The 15,613-nt window shown below is 48.7% G+C and overlaps 1 protein-coding gene and 1 long non-coding RNA gene across 2 annotated transcripts in view; one reads left to right on the top strand and one right to left on the bottom strand.

Annotated features, from left to right (window-relative positions):
- Window positions 1–2,084: 2,084 nt before the first annotated feature.
- The window catches only part of SLTM (SAFB like transcription modulator), a 71,740-nt gene continuing 58,211 nt past the window's right edge, over window positions 2,085–15,613 (top strand). The window contains exon 1 of the mRNA XM_075575804.1: window positions 2,085–2,117. Coding sequence (XP_075431919.1) covers window positions 2,100–2,117 — 18 coding nt within the window. The 5' untranslated portion in view covers window positions 2,085–2,099. The remainder of the gene's footprint in view (window positions 2,118–15,613) is intronic.
- Window positions 2,446–3,050, bottom strand: LOC142469009 (uncharacterized). The gene is made up of 2 exons (XR_012788935.1): window positions 2,902–3,050; window positions 2,446–2,812 (listed from the first exon to the last, which is right to left on the bottom strand). It is a non-coding gene; the product is annotated as an uncharacterized LOC142469009 (long non-coding RNA).

Here is a 15,613-nt window from a genome sequence, read left to right as displayed (position 1 = left end):
GAACAACAACACATGACATATTACACCGTGTCATGATTTATTTAACAAAAATAAAGCCAAAATGGAGAAGCCATGTGTGAAAAACTAAGTACACCTTATGATTCAATAGCTTGTAGAACCACCTTTAGCAGCAATAACTTGAAGTAATCGTTTTCTGTATGACTTTATCAGTCTCTCACATCGTTGTGGAGGAATTTTGGCCCACTCTTCTTTACAACGTTGCTTCAGTTCATTGAGGTTTGTGGGCATTTGTTTATGCACAGCTCTCTTAAGGTCCCGCCACAGCATTTCAATCGGGTTGAGGTCTGGACTTTGACTGGGCGATTGCAACACCTTGATTCTTTTATTTTTCAGCCATTCTGTTGTAGATTTGCTGGTGGGCTTGGGATCATTGTCCTGTTGCATGGCCCAATTTCGGCCAAGCTTTAGCTGTCGGACCAAGTGATTGACTGAGATATCCCTTTGAAAACCTCTGGAGACACTAGAATATGGTAGATTCTAGAACATTTGCATGGCCGAACCATCAAAGAGGATGGTTTCTGCAGTTCGAGAGGATCTTCCCTTTTGTTGTGAAGGAGTGCAGCTGTATTACTAAATCTCTGGACTTATTAGGGTCTGCGAACCTAAGACCAAGGGAACGGTGGGCTCTGTCCATTGTGGGGGAGATTTTTAGAACTTCGTCGTCCATTTAGGCCTATAATTAGAGGGATTCCCACATCTTCGGTTCCAAGTTCGAGGTGCTGTTGGATAGAGATGATAGATCGGTCTGTAGCACTGCAACGGCTTTTTTGCAATGCAGCTTGAAAAGACCCTGTGATGTAATTAGGAAACGTAGCCAAGTGTCTTAATGTGATGTCACTCGACAATCTTTCCTGCTCGCGTCCCCCCATCTGCTTCCCTCCCTGCTCGCGCCCCCCCCCTCCCTTACCGCCTCTCTGGCTCCCGGCGTCAAATGACGTCACGTTGCCATGCCAACGTGACGTCACATGACCCTGTGGCGTTGCCATGGCGACGCGTCACCGAAGAGAAGGTAAGTGAAGTTGCAGAGGCCTCACGCGATCCCCCAGCATTAATTTAAAAGCTTTGGGGGAAGAGCGTGGGGCCTCGGAAACCACCCGCGCCCCCCCCCTGAATAATTTTGCGCCGCACGCCCCCCAGTTTGCGCACCGCTGCATTAGCCTATGTCCCTGTGTTTTGTCTACTTATAGGGAGGACCAACTTTCATTTGGACCTTGTAATCTGTAGCAGGAAATGGATAACTGAAATAGTTGACTGGTATCTGGTGTATTTTTTATGTACTTTTGTGTAACTGAACATTCTGATTTCCATCCCATTTCCCTTTCTGTATCTCTACATTAAAACATTTAATAAACATTAAGTTTAAAAAAAAATTTTTTAAATGTGCAATCCCTATTTATTGCATGAAACATGCCGCTGCCATTACATCACTTGGGTCCAGATTTATTTATTTCACATTTTGTCTATTGCGCTACTCACCAAGAAAACTCAATACTAGAGAGCGTGTAAGAATATAGGGAGAACGCCCATCTCAGACCTACCGAAAATATATCGGGAAACGAGAACGAAGACCAACCCTTGATCGGACCTGCTAACATGCACCTATTTCGGTGTGACAATTGTAAGCAGCTCTGATTGTACTTCAAAGGCCTGCAGAGCATAAAACATTTTCCTTCCATAGTGGAAACAACTTATATTTCTCGAAGTGTGCGAAGCCGACGAGATCTGTTTCTCTGCAGTTTCCAGAAGTTTGCAAAAGCCACAAATATTTAGATAGAATTTTTTGGAGACAAAAGTTCCCACGAAACAGCTGTCTGTGAGTAGGTTTACTGGATGTGCACTTCCTTAACCCACGCAGTGCTGAAAGAGCTGTGTCAAACGGCAGGCGTAAGCTTAAAAGTTTGCACATGTCTAAATGTAGAGATTAAAACAAGGATAAGTGGCTGTTTGACAGATATGACATGTTTCCATTGTTGCACGTGATCATATGTCTAACTATAATACTGCACCTTTAAGAGATATACCTGTCTGGCAGAGGTTCAAATGACACGTAGAAGATCGGCCGGAACACCTGCTGTGCGATGTACCTGACTATGGAGGTAAATCAGTGTAGTGTTTTTCATTATATTTTGCCTGCATTCCCATAATAGAATCAGCGACTATCTTTATATAGAGTGCCACTGCTGCAGCGAAGTTTACCTGGCCTGCTTTTTACTCGTTTATTTTATTTATTTATAAAAATGTTTAACCAGGAAGTAATACATTGAGGGTTACCTCTCGTTTTCAAGTATGTCCTGGGCACAGAGTTCTGATGGCAGATACATGGTTACAGATACATGGTTACATTAAGTGAGCTGCACTCTGGTTTACGAGAGACAAAGGGTCTCCTATTCCATGCTGGCTTTCTTCTAAGCAAAACAAGACATCTTGCAATTAGCCCCAGCGGTGAGCTGACGAGTTTTAATTCCATTTTAAGACTCTGCTATAAATTGAAGTGTAAGGCATTACAATTAATACACTGATGCCTCATCCACTTTGGTGCCAGCTGCCTCCTTTGCCGCACAAAGGGTTAAGATCGTTAGTAACACACTATACAGTTAAAAGGATCGGCGTTGATCCCTTTTCAGTGTTGGCGAGGGGCTGTGTGTTCTGCAATCCAGCACAGACGTGCTTTAAAAAATAAAAAAAGCGTAAGCTGACAGCTCAGTTGCTGGTGTTAGAAGCAATTTGTAGTTCAACTGGATATACCATCTTGCAGACGCAGGTACATTATTCAGGGTGCAATCCACGATACCTACATTTAAAAAACAAACAAAAAAAAACGTTATTTTGTTGATGTCACCTTCTGTGAAACCTTTTTATACATTGTACAGAGCTTGTTACCTTTGTGCTGCTGTTGATGCTGCTTTTATTACTTAAGGTGTTTGTGGAGTGCTTAAAATGGTTGCCAGTTCATCTCATACGCAGCAAATGATCTCTCATATGATTTCTTCGGGGGAATATTGCCTTGCCATGTGAAACAAATACCTAGTTCAGTGCCCCCCCCCTCTTGTATGTCTCCCCCCCTCTCGTATGTCTCCCCCCCATCACACTCTCCCCCCCTCACAATCCCCCCCCTCACACTCTCTCTCACCCCCTCACACTCTCTCCCCCCCCTCACACTCTCCCCCCCCCTCACACTCTCTGTCCCCCCCTCACACTCTCTCTCCCGCCCCTCACACTCTCTCTCCCCCACACTTTCTCCCTTACACTCCCCCTCTTTCCCTTACACTCCCCCTCTTTCCCTTACACCCCCCCTCTTTCCCTTACACTCCCCCTCTTTCCCTTACACTCCCCCTCTTTCCCTTACACTCCCCCTCTTTCCCTTACACTCCCTCTTTCCCTTACACTCCCCCTCCCTCTCTTTCCCTTACACTCCCTCTCTTTCCCTTACACTCCCCCTCTCTCCCTTACACTCCCCCTCCCCCGCTCTCCCTTACACTCCCCCTCCCCTGCTCTCCCTTACACTCCCCCTCCCCCGCTCTCCCTTACACTCCCCCTCTCTCCCTTAAACTCCCCCTCCCCCTTCTGTACACACACACACTCCCCCTGTCACTTACACACCCACACACACACCCTCTCACTCACACACACTCCCCCTCAGGCTCTCACACACACTCTCTCTCCCTCACACACTCAGATACACAGTCTCTCCCCCCTCACCCATACACACACCCACACTCTCTCCCCCACATAGACACACACCGACACTCTCTCTCTGCCCCTCCCCCACAGAGACACACACAGACTCTCTCTCTCTCCCCCCCCCTCCCCCACACGCACGCACTGAAACTCTCTGTCCCCCTCCCCCACACAGACACACACAGAGATACACACACACACACGTCAAAAGGAGTTTATTCAGACAATAATTTAATTCTTATGACGATACCATACATAAAAATGACAGATTGTGAGCTGTCGAAATAATAATAATAATAATAATAATAATAATAAAGAGATGTGAGAAACCTTTGCATGAGGTCACGAACGATGCAAACTTTGTCCTGGTGAAAAAGGCTGCGGCCTAGGCAGAGTTCGCAAGCTATTCGCCACGCATTAAGTCCATGTGCATGGCAATTTCCTTTAACCCTTTGGGTCATGCCCAAAGAGGTTTCTTTTCCCTGCTTGTCCAGCGTTCTAATGTAGCGCAATTCACCATCTGCCCAGTAGTGAAATGGAGGACCCTTCTTATACAGTTTTCTGCAAAATGGCCGCCACGGTGACGTGACTGTTATTGAACGCGGTCACGTGACCGCACTGTACCGGAGGGGACGTGGCACTCAGGTGCCACAACCCCGCCAGCCCTCAAAGGGTTAATATGCGAATTTACAAAATTCTCAAAAATTGCTAAATTAGACTACATTTCTGACATTTGCGCCATTTTGAGGCTCGGCCAAATGTTTTGCAACGTTTCACACATCTCTAATAATGGCACTTAATTTGTATATTGCTGTGCATTATAGAACAATACAGGCTCAGTGCATCTCTGAGCTTACAATCTGATTTCATGATGTGCGACAAAGACGTCCCCAAAGCCAGTAGGATATCCAGCTAGTGTCTATCACCTTAAAGGTTTCTTGTAAGCTCGAAAAAAAGGGAACACAAGGGCGCACCAAGGTAAGAGTAATATAGTGTATTACCAATAATAAAAAATAGTAAACACTTACATAAAGTAAAACTTTAATATTCCCCGATCTAGACGATATCTTCTTTAGTAAGGCATCACATTGGGTGTGCAGGAGCAGTCTCGATCCTCAGATACCAGTCCTGCGCGCTGGGGCTGACTCTGTAGCGCTGTCCGACCTCCACGAGAGTAAGCGTGGCTGGAAGCGTAGCGCGCATGCGCAGGAAAGAGGCCCTCTGTAGCTGTCCTTAGGATGCCTGTAAGCTCAGCTGGAGGTTCTTTTATAAACTGAGATGTTGGTTAACCACAAGGAAGAGGATTGAACCACTGAAAAAACCTGATGAAGGTTATTTCATGAGCTAAAACGTTGGTAAGTTCTGATGAATGTGCTTATGTGAACTGGCTACTGGCTAGGCCAGTGTTTTTTAACCAGGGTTCCCCGAGCATCTCTAATGGGTTCCCTGGCATTTTCAGGTCATTTTAGATTGTAAGCTCTTCGGAGCAGGGACTCCTCTTCTTAAATGTTAATTTTTATGTCTGAAGCACTTATTCCCATGTTCTGTTATTTGTATTATTTGTTATTTATATGATTGTCACATGTATAACTACTGTGAAGCACTATGTACATTAATGGCGCTATATAAAGACATACATACATTTTAAAATTGTACCAAATACAGAAAAATTTACAATGCATCTGTTCTCAGACGCGCTATTAGAGAGGGTTGGGGTTCCTTATAATGCATCTGATCTCAGACACGCTATTAGAGAGGGTTGGGGTTCCATACAATGCATCTGATCTCAGACACGCTATTAGAGAGGGTTGGGGTTCCATACAATGCATCTGATCTCAGACGCGCTATTAGAGAGGGTTGGGGTTCCTTACAATGCATCTGATCTCAGACGCGCTATTAGAGAGGGTTGGGGTTCCATACAATGCATCTGATCTCAGACGCGCTATTAGAGAGGGTTGGGGTTCCTTACAATGCATCTGATCTCAGACGTGCTATTAGAGAGGGTTGGGGTTCCTTACAATCCATCTGATCTCAGACGCGCTATTAGAGAGGGTTGGGGTTCCTTACAATGCATCTGATCTCAGACGCGCTATTAGAGAGGGTTGGGGTTCCATAAAATGCATCTGATCTCAGACGCGCTATTAGAGAGGGTTGGGGTTCCTTACAATGCATCTGATCTCAGACGCGCTATTAGAGAGGGTTGGGGTTCCTTACAATGCATCTGATCTCAGACGCGCTATTAGAGAGGGTTGGGGTTCCTTACAATGCATCTGATCTCAGACACGCTATTAGAGAGGGTTGGGGTTCCTTACAATGCATCTGATCTCAGACGCGCTATTAGAGAGGGTTGGGGTTCCTTACAATGCATCTGATCTCAGACGCGCTATTAGAGAGGGTTGGGGATCCTCAGAATTTCACAGAGGGTTCCTTAACCAAAAAAAGGTTGGAAACCACTGGGCTAGGCAATGCTTTAACCCAGGCTGTGCTGAAAAGCTGTGTAATGCGGCAGGCATAAGCTTATATGGGTGCATGCTAAAATGGCTAAGAAGCAAAAGGTGACACTGTGTGCTCATTAGCATGTCATTTCCCAGAATCCCTGGCTGCAGTGGAAGCACTCTGTATGCTAAGAGATAATGGGGGAAAGCTGGGTTGCAGACCTGTCTGAGACATGTACAGTTGCGATTTTCCCATTAGACCCGGGCCTAGGGAGACAACATTTTGGGGCGGCAAAAATGTCCACTCCCATATACAGATGCCGCGCTCTCAGGCCTATCAGGCCTGATGGGAAGGCACTCGAATGTGACGGCTGCTTCCTTGCTGCCGCCCTCCTTCTCCTCCCGAACCGCAGAATCAAATGACGCTGCGGACGTCACCAACGTGACGTCACACAGCGTCTTGTTGCCATGGCAACGTGGTGTCGCACTCTCAAATGCCGCTATGACCATTGCCACGTGACGCCATGCGACGTCACGTTGGTGACGTCCGCGGCGTCATTTGACGCTGCAATTTGGAAGGAGGAGGGCGGCAGCAAGGGGTGGCGGATCTTGAAATCCGATGCCGACTGTGGAAGTAAGTATCTCTGCAAGCAGGGGGGCGCCGGAGTCGAAATTTAATGGGGTTCATCTCCGGAGACCTCATGTTTTAAATTTGTAATAAAAATATATATATTTGTTAAAGTTCACTCGTATTGCTGCTTTAACAACGTTTTTGTGCCAGTTTTCCAAATATAATTGTATAAATAAGGTGACTAGCTGCTACTCTTAAAGAAAAGCTGAATGACATATTAAAGCAGCAGTCTGCATTGATCTCAATTTTCTGCATATTATTTTTATGTATTTTACCAGATAACTTTGTGTCCTTTCCAAAGCTGTTTTTATTTTTTCAATGTGATGCTTTGTTCAGCAGATAAGCCTTTGTAAGGCCTCGGTCCCGCTGCGCTCGTTGGCGCGGGCGGCGGGTCGCGAGTTCCCCACCAGCAGGGGAATCCTCGCGAGCCGGTCCCGGTCCCCACTGGCGGCACAGCTGACTACACGCTGTAGCGCGTCAGCCGCTGGAGACACCAGAGAATGGTGTTTCCTAGCGTTGACGCGTGACGTGTGTGGCTGTGAGCCAATGGGGAGGGGAGGCTTCGGGAGGAGGAAAGGCTTCGGGGAGCGGGGAGGAGTGTGGAGTGAAAGCAGGTGAGTGCCTTTCTCTGTGTGTGTGTCTGAGTGCGTGCCTGTCTGTGTGTGTATGTGTCTGAGTGCGTGAGTGCCTGTCTGTGTGTGTGTGTGTGTGCCCGAGTGCGTGAGTGCCTGCCTCTGTCTGTGTGTGTGTATGAGTGCGTGAGTGCCTGCCTGTGTGTGCGCGCGTGTGTGTGTATGAGTGCGTGAGTGCCTGCCTGTGTGTGCGTGTGCGCGTGTATGAATGAGTGCCTGCGTGTGTGTGTTTAAACTTACCTTCCAGCTCCAGCCCGAGTCCGTGGAGGGAGGGGGGGGAGAGTAGCGGGTCCCTCCGCTCAAGCCACGCCCCCCCTCCCTGTCAAACCGCCCACCTCCCGCCCACCTCCCGATCAAACCTCCCACCTCCCGCCCACCTCCCGCTCCGGCTCCCGCTCCCTACAGACCGCAGATCGCGGTCTGTGTATCTCAGCGCACCGCCTGTCAGCAGCGCAGGTGCGCTGACTCTGGGAGCGGGGCCTTAGCCTAAGGGTCCGGGAGGTTAAAATAGAGCTCTCCCCAGAGCCCAGTGCTTTCTAATAGTTACCATGGAACTAAAACCTAGACTAGAGGTTAAAAAAATCATGTTTTTTTTTAACACTAGAAAAACATTTATTTGAAAAATAAAATGCTCAGGGGAACGATACTGACATTTCACAAGCTAAACTCAGGCTTGTGGGGGCAATTGCTCCTTTAAACACATTATTAAATGTTAGCGTAAAAAATATTGAGGCTGGGTCTTTATCAGGTTTTCACCTCTGTTTTAAATGAAAGACCTATTGAGTGTAAGGCCTCGAGCATGGTGCCTCGGGCTGCGCTGATCCGCGCTCCTGCTCTGCCTCGCCTGCAAGGACGCAAAAAAGCTCCTGTTTGAGCAGGCGAGCGCGCTTTGGGGGTGGGGCGAAGGCGGAGCGGAGGCGTGACGGAGGCGAGGCTGGGCTAGTCCCTCGCTCCCATTGGCTGTTTTCGGTCACGTGACCGCTCCTCCGCTCCCTTCACCGCCAAAATTCAAGCAAGCCTGTCTCCTCAAAATATCTGAGCCTCCGCACGCATGCGGATGCGTGCGGAAGCGGCTGCTAAAGCCGCGCTGATGACGGATGCAGGGGGTAAGTGCATCTGCTCAGCGCGGCTCAGAACGGCCTGCTGTACTATGTCCCAGGCCTAAGATCACCCGAGGAAGGATTACTGTCGTAATCTTGTTTCGGGACTTCCTGTGTATTTTGTAATGTGTTAAGGGCACACTTCCTACAAAATACTCCTTCATCTTCCAAGTACTCCTATTATTATTTTTTTACCCTTCTGCATGTTTTAATATTTCCTAAGCACATACAATGACAGTTTCATTAACAAGCTATATATATATATATATATATATATATATATATCAGTTCTGCGGTATTAGATAATTCTTCCAACATTTTTTTAATTCAACGCTTAATGCTAATTGTAACGAGTTTTAATACACCGAGCATCCTTTGATTTATATAGCAGGCTTTAGCACACTTCCCCCAGCAGTGCAAGATCTTTGTAACACTTTCCTGTTTGTGATCATTTGTTGCCAATATTCCCAGCAGTTTGTGCTGCAAACTGTAACAATAGATACTGTTACCTTAGTGATATAAGGATACATTGTAGCTGCTGAGTTACACTGACTGAAAGATTTGATTGAAACGGAAAGGCAGCCATTTAGTGAACCCTGGAAGCAGGATCTTTGCTGATCAATCGTGGGCGAATGAATTGATCAGCAGCTTAGTTAATTAGTTTTGAATAAAAGCTGCATATATTAAAACGAAAAAAGATTATTATGTTTGTTTTTTTAAGTGCAGTTTGCCTCTTTAATGTTCTGCTTAAACATTCCATGTGGTCATACTGCACAGTACAATTAAAGGAAACAGTCTCCATGGACAGTGGAAAACACCTGATAATAGGCAGTGTATACAAGAATATACTCTGTTTTTTTAATTCCATTTTAATGGATTGCAACTCTAATAGCTCAGCGTTTTTGGAAATGCCGACGGTGGCTCCTTTCAGAAGACAGTATCACCGACAGACCTGTTATGAATCCCATTTTCACAACCGCTTTGTGACACCGTTTTCCCAATCAAATAATCTCCGAGGAAATACATTTCAATTTCCTGCTGGCAGTAACACATCTGTTTTCCTTCATTTTTTTCCTTCCCCACAGACGATACCGCTGCCTACAGAATTTTAAACCCGAAAAATAGGACATCTTATCTCGTCAATGCAAAGCGATTGAAGAAAAAAAGAATCAAACGATGGCTGTAAGTTATGACACGGTAAACTAATCAGGGACGATTGCGTGGGACATGTCCATACTAGGGGACTTCCCCATAAATTACTGCTGACTAGTACTGACTTCTGTTTACATGTGTTGATAAAGGAGACCAGAAGGACCCCAGGGGTTTGACACTTTTTTTCAAAATCAGATCGCACTTTTCAATATAAATAGATAGAGCATTTCACAATCTTTTACATGTGTAAAGCTGGCAGCTGGGGCACTTTCACACCGGCCTCAGTGGAGCGGAAAGACCTGTTAAGAATATTTTATTTGTTCCACTGTAGACTCCTGAATGTACGTGTGCGAAAGATTCATAGAAATTTTTTACATCGGACCAGCACTCAAAGATTGAAATCAAAACTTGCTACCTCATTAGTTGATTCCCCCAAAAATTAATAAAATAAATAAATTAATAAGCTTGACCTTGACCCTTTGCACTTATCATAACACCCTCCTACTGTCTGTGTAAGCTCTCCCTAAGTGCCACGTAGATTGTAAGCTCTTGGGGGCAGAGACTCCCTTTCCTGTTACTTTAATGTCAGAAGCGCTTATTCCCCCGAAGCGCCCGACGCTGCAGCAGGCTCCCCCCACCGAAGCGAAGCGGACCCCCTTCAGAGTCGGACACCCCCGGGCACAAGCGGGGAGGAGATCAGGGGCAGGAGGGGGAGGAGATCAGGGGGAGGAGATCAGGGGGAGGAGATCAGGAGGGGGAAGAGATCAGGGGAAGGGGCTCGGTTAAAATTCCGGCCATTATCCAATCAATCAGTAATGGGCTGGAATTTTTGGCGCCCTGCCAAGTTTTTAACCAATCATAGAGCAGGGATTTCAAAAATGCCCGGAATTTACCAGCTTTAGCCTATAATTAATTATAAATTAAAAAAAATATGTGTCCCGGGTGTCTACTTTTGAGACTTTTTATTCTGAATTGCGTTCCGTGACTGTTTAATCCTTTCCCTGCCACTGCTCTTTTTTTTCCCAATTGACTGTTTATATTACTGCTACGTCTACAGAATTATGTTGCAATGGTTTTTCTAAGGCATTCTAAGTCACTTCATCTTCTTATGTGTGTTCCCCTTCCTTTCCACCTTTTTAAAAACAAGTTACGGATTAAAGAGGCAATAGAAGAGACACTTTTTAAAAAAAAAAAATGATTTTAATATATGCAGCCTTTGATTACCTCTATTGAAAAATAATTACCTAAGCTGCCTTTCAGTTTCAATCCTTCAGTCACTGTAACAAAGCAGCTACAATGTATTCTTATATTACTAAGGTAACATTATCTATTGTTACAGTTTGCAGCTCATAGGGCTGAAAATGTTGGCAACAAATGATCACAAACAGGAAAGTGTTACCAATATCTTGCACTGCTGGGGACATGTGCTAAACCCTGCTATAGAAATCAAAGGATGCTCAGTGTATTAAAACTCATTAAAAATATAATTAAGAGTTGAATTAAAAAAAATGTAGTAGGTATTTTCTAAGACTACAGAACTGATTTATTTAAAAAGAAAACACATGTAGGATATTGCTTGTATTGCGCCTTTAGTTAAACTTCAACAAGTCTTAGAAGTAAATCGAAATAGTGACGGCCTTTATATTTTGTTCAGCTGTATAAACGAGTCCAAAAACACGTACAAATTCTTTGGGCCAAAGTTACTGAAGACATATGGGATGATTTACAATAAATAAATAAAATAAAACAAGCTGTAACGCTTTCCAAATGTTTCAAATGCCATTAAAAATGTTAGAGCACGTCGCTTAATATCACAAGTGAATACATGAAAGGCTGGTAATATTTACATCAGAGTTTGGATAAATTGGTTTATTTGACAATGATAAATACCTGCAGAATTCTTTGTACTGCACTGCAGCGCTAGGATATAAAAAATGGGTGAAAATGTTATTAAATATGACATACACATTAAAGGCAGACAAGATTTCTATTAATTTTTACAGTCTGCTTCCTATTTTTATCCACTCTACTTACCGCAGACAGCTTTCCTGGGGCCCAGGACTAGAGTTTCCACTGCTCCCCCCAGTGTCGGCAGCCTTGTGAGACTCCCCTCTATCTCAAACTCCCATCTCTCCCCTCTCCCTTACACCTCTCCCTCAGGCTCACGCCGCTCCCTCCAGCCCCCACCTCTCTCCCCCACGCCCCCATGCCCCCGCATCTCTCTCTCCCTCACGCCCCCACGTCTCTCTCCCACCCTAACCCCACCCCTCTTCCACCCTAACCCCACCCCTCTCTTCCACCCTAACCCCACCCCTCTCTTCCACCCTAACCCCACCCCTCTCTCCCACCCTAACCCCACCCTAACCCCACCTCTGTCTCCGACCCTGCCTGACCTCTCTCCCCCCATCCCCCACCTCTCTATCTGCCCCACCCTCACCTCTCTCCCCCCCACCCTCACCTCTCTCCCCCCCACCCTCACCTCTCTCCCCCCCACCCCACCTCTCTCCCCCCCACCCCACCTCTCTCTCCCACCCTGCCTGACATCTCTCTCCCCCCCACCTCTCCACCGCTCTCCGCTCTACCTCCACCTATCTCTCTCTCCACATCTCTCTATCTTCCCCCCACCGCCACCTTTCTCTCCCCAAACCTCTCACCCTCTCCCCCCCACCTCCTCTCTCTCTTCCGCACCCACCTCTCTCCCTCTCTCCCACCTCTCTCTCTCCCCCCTCCCATCTCTCTCTCTCCCCCCTCCCATCTCTCTCTCCCCCCCCTCCATCTCTCTCTCTCCCCCCCTCCCACCTCTCTCTCTCCCCCCCTCCCACCTCTCTCTCTCCCCCCCTCCCACCTCTCTCTCTCCCCCCCTCCCACCTCTCTCTCTCCCCCCCTCCCACCTCTCTCTCTCCCCCCCTCCCACCTCTCTCTCTCCCCCCCTCCCACCTCTCTCTCTCCCCCCCTCCCACCTCTCTCTCTCCCCCCTCCCACTTCTCTCTCTCCCCCCTCCCACCTCTCTCTCTCCCCCCTCCCACCTCTCTCTCTCCCCCCTCCCACCTCTCTCTCTCCCCCCTCCCACCTCTCTCTCTCCCCCCCTCCCACCTCTCTCTCTCCCCCCTCCATCTCTCTCTCTCCCCCCTCCATCTCTCTCTCTCCCCCCTCCATCTCTCTCTCTTCCCCCTCCCACCTCTCTCTCTCCCCCCTCCCACCTCTCTCTCTCCCCCCCTCCCACCTCTCTCTCTCCCCCCCCTCCCACCTCTCTCTCCCCCCCTCCCACCTCTCTCTCTCCCCCCCTCCCACCTCTCTCTCTCCCCCCCTCCCACCTCTCTCTCTCCCCCCCTCCCACCTCTCTCTCTCCTCCCCTCCCACCTCTCTCTCTCCCCCTCCCACCTCTCTCTCTCTCCCCCTCCCACCTCTCTCTCTCCCCCCCTCCCATCTCTCTCTCTCCCCCCCTCCCATCTCTCTCTCTCCCCCCCTCCCATCTCTCTCTCTCCCACCTCTCCCCCTCCCCCCTCCCACCTCTCCCCCTCCCCCCTCCCACCTCTCTCTCTCCCCCCTCCCACCTCTCTCTCTCCCCCTCCCACCCCTCTCTCTCCCCCTCCCACCTCTCTCTCCCCCTCCCACCTCTCTCTCTCCCCCTCCCACCTCTCTCTCTCCCCCTCCCACCTCTCTCTCTCCCCCTCCCACCTCTCTCTCTCCCCCTCCCACCTCTCTCTCTCCCCCTCCCACCACTCTCTCTCCCCCTCCCACCTCTCTCTCTCCCCCTCCCACCTCTCTCTCCCCCTCCCACCTCTCTCTCTCCCCTCCCATCTCTCTCTCTCCCCCTCCCACCTCTCTCTCCCCCTCCCACCTCTCTCTCTCCCTCCCACCTCTCTCTCTCCCCCCCTCCCACCTCTCTCTCTCCCCCTCCCACCTCTCTCTCTCCCCCCCTCCCATCTCTCTCTCTCCCCCCTCCCACCTCTCCCCCTCCCCCCTCCCTCTCTCCCCCCTCCCACCTCTCCCCCTCCCACCTCTCTCTCTCCCCCTCCCACCCCTCTCTCTCCCCCTCCCACCTCTCTCTCTCCCCCTCCCACCTCTCTCTCTCCCCCTCCCACCTCTCTCTCCCCCCTCCCACCTCTCTCTCCCCCTCCCACCTCTCTCTCTCCCCCTCCCACCTCTCTCTCTCCCCCTCCCACCTCTCTCTCTCCCCCCCTCCCACCTCTCTCTCTCCCCCCCTCCCACCTCTCTCTCTCCCCCCCTCCCACCTCTCTCTCTCCCCCCCTCCCACCTCTCTCTCTCCCCCCCTCCCACCTCTCTCTCTCCCCCCCTCCCACCTCTCTCTCTCCCCCCTCCCACCTCTCTCTCTCCCCCCCTCCCACCTCTCTCTCTCCCCCCTCCCACCTCTCTCTCTCCCCCCTCCCACCTCTCTCCCCCCCCACCCCGCCCACCTCTCTCTCTCCCCCCACCTTGCCCACCTCTCTCTCTCCCCACCTTGCCCACTTCTCTCTCTCCCCACCCCGCCCACCTCTCTCTCTCCCCACCCCACCCACCTCTCTCTCTCCCCACCCCACCTATCTCTCTATTCCCACCCCCACCTATCTCTCTCTCCCCACCCCACCTATCTCTCTATCCCCACTCCCACCTATCTCTCTCTCCCCACCAACACCTATCTCTCTCCCTGCCCCCACCTCTCTCCCCCCCATCTCTCTTCCCCCCGCCCCCCACCTCTCCCCCACCCCCATCTCTCTCCACTCTACCTCCACCTCTCTCTCTCCCCACTGCCTCCACCTCTCTCTATCTTCCCCCCACCAAATGGGCTCCATGTGAATGGATATTCTAGGCAGAAGGTGACACATTGTGTGCTCATTTGCATTTCATTTCCCAGAATCCCTTGCTGCAGTGGGAGCACTGTATGCTTGGTGATAATGGTTTAAAGGCAGGGTTGCAGACCTGTCTAAGACATGTGAATGTGCTCACAAGTGATATTCTTTATTGGGTATATGCTAACGGTGGAGGTTTTCTGTCGCCTTTTTCACCCACCATAACTTAAAATGTATATGGTAAACCTACCCAGCCTAGAAATATTTCAAAGAAAGTATAAACCAACCTCACACTGATGATACCCATCAAGGTTGAAACATGTCTGTTTTTTTGGACACACACACACACACACACACACACCTCTCTCTACCCAGGGGGGCTGCTACTACATAAATATAGCCGTGTTAGTCCAGTTGATACTTTTTTTATTTGGACTAAGTATTTGCCATAGGACACGCTTTCGATAGTTCTCCTCTCTTCCTTAGGTCGGCAATACTGGTTTACCAAGGAATCTATGGCTAAAACAGAGGTTAGGAAAACAGAAGAAAAAAAAACAGTGATGTAGATAAGGTGGGGTGAGAAAGGGATGTCTGAAACATTGGAAGGGTAATAAAACGGTGACAAGAAACAGCATGGAGGGGGAAGTTGTGGATAAGAACATTGGCAGAGAGGCAGGCAAGATAATTACAAACAATTGTGATAGTGTGTGAGAAACCCCATATCCGCATTAAGGCTGCATCCCCGCTGGCGCTGACTGCGCTCATGCTTGAGACCGGTGACATCACCAACTCTCTAAACATGAGTGCCGGGTGTCCTGTCTATTTTGCAAGCTCACTTTTTTTGGTCTCAATCGGCAAGCTTGGGAGAGCGTGCGAGTACAAGAATTAAAAGCGGCAAGCATCGAGCGCACAGCATGCTCAGGGCCAGTGGGGACACAGCCTAAGTCCTCTTGTTTTGGTGTCAAAGAGTCTTATCATTCTGAGTTCAAATGTTTTCCGTTCTTGGGTGCGTTTAAACATTGCATTGAGGATTTTGATTTGATTTAGCATCCTTGGTCACACTTGTTACATTCAATCATATATATTACATGTAAAAAATGTGATCAAGGATGCTACATTGGTGATTTTTTTTAAATTCTGCCGCTCGCTGGCGCGTCACGTGAGCGGTTTGCCC

Source organism: Ascaphus truei, chromosome 18, assembly GCF_040206685.1.
Source record: "Ascaphus truei isolate aAscTru1 chromosome 18, aAscTru1.hap1, whole genome shotgun sequence".
In the NCBI taxonomy this organism is placed as follows: Eukaryota; Metazoa; Chordata; class Amphibia; order Anura; family Ascaphidae; genus Ascaphus; species Ascaphus truei.
The sequence above is the reverse complement of the archived record's forward strand: the minus strand, read 5'-3'. Positions and strand labels throughout refer to the sequence as shown.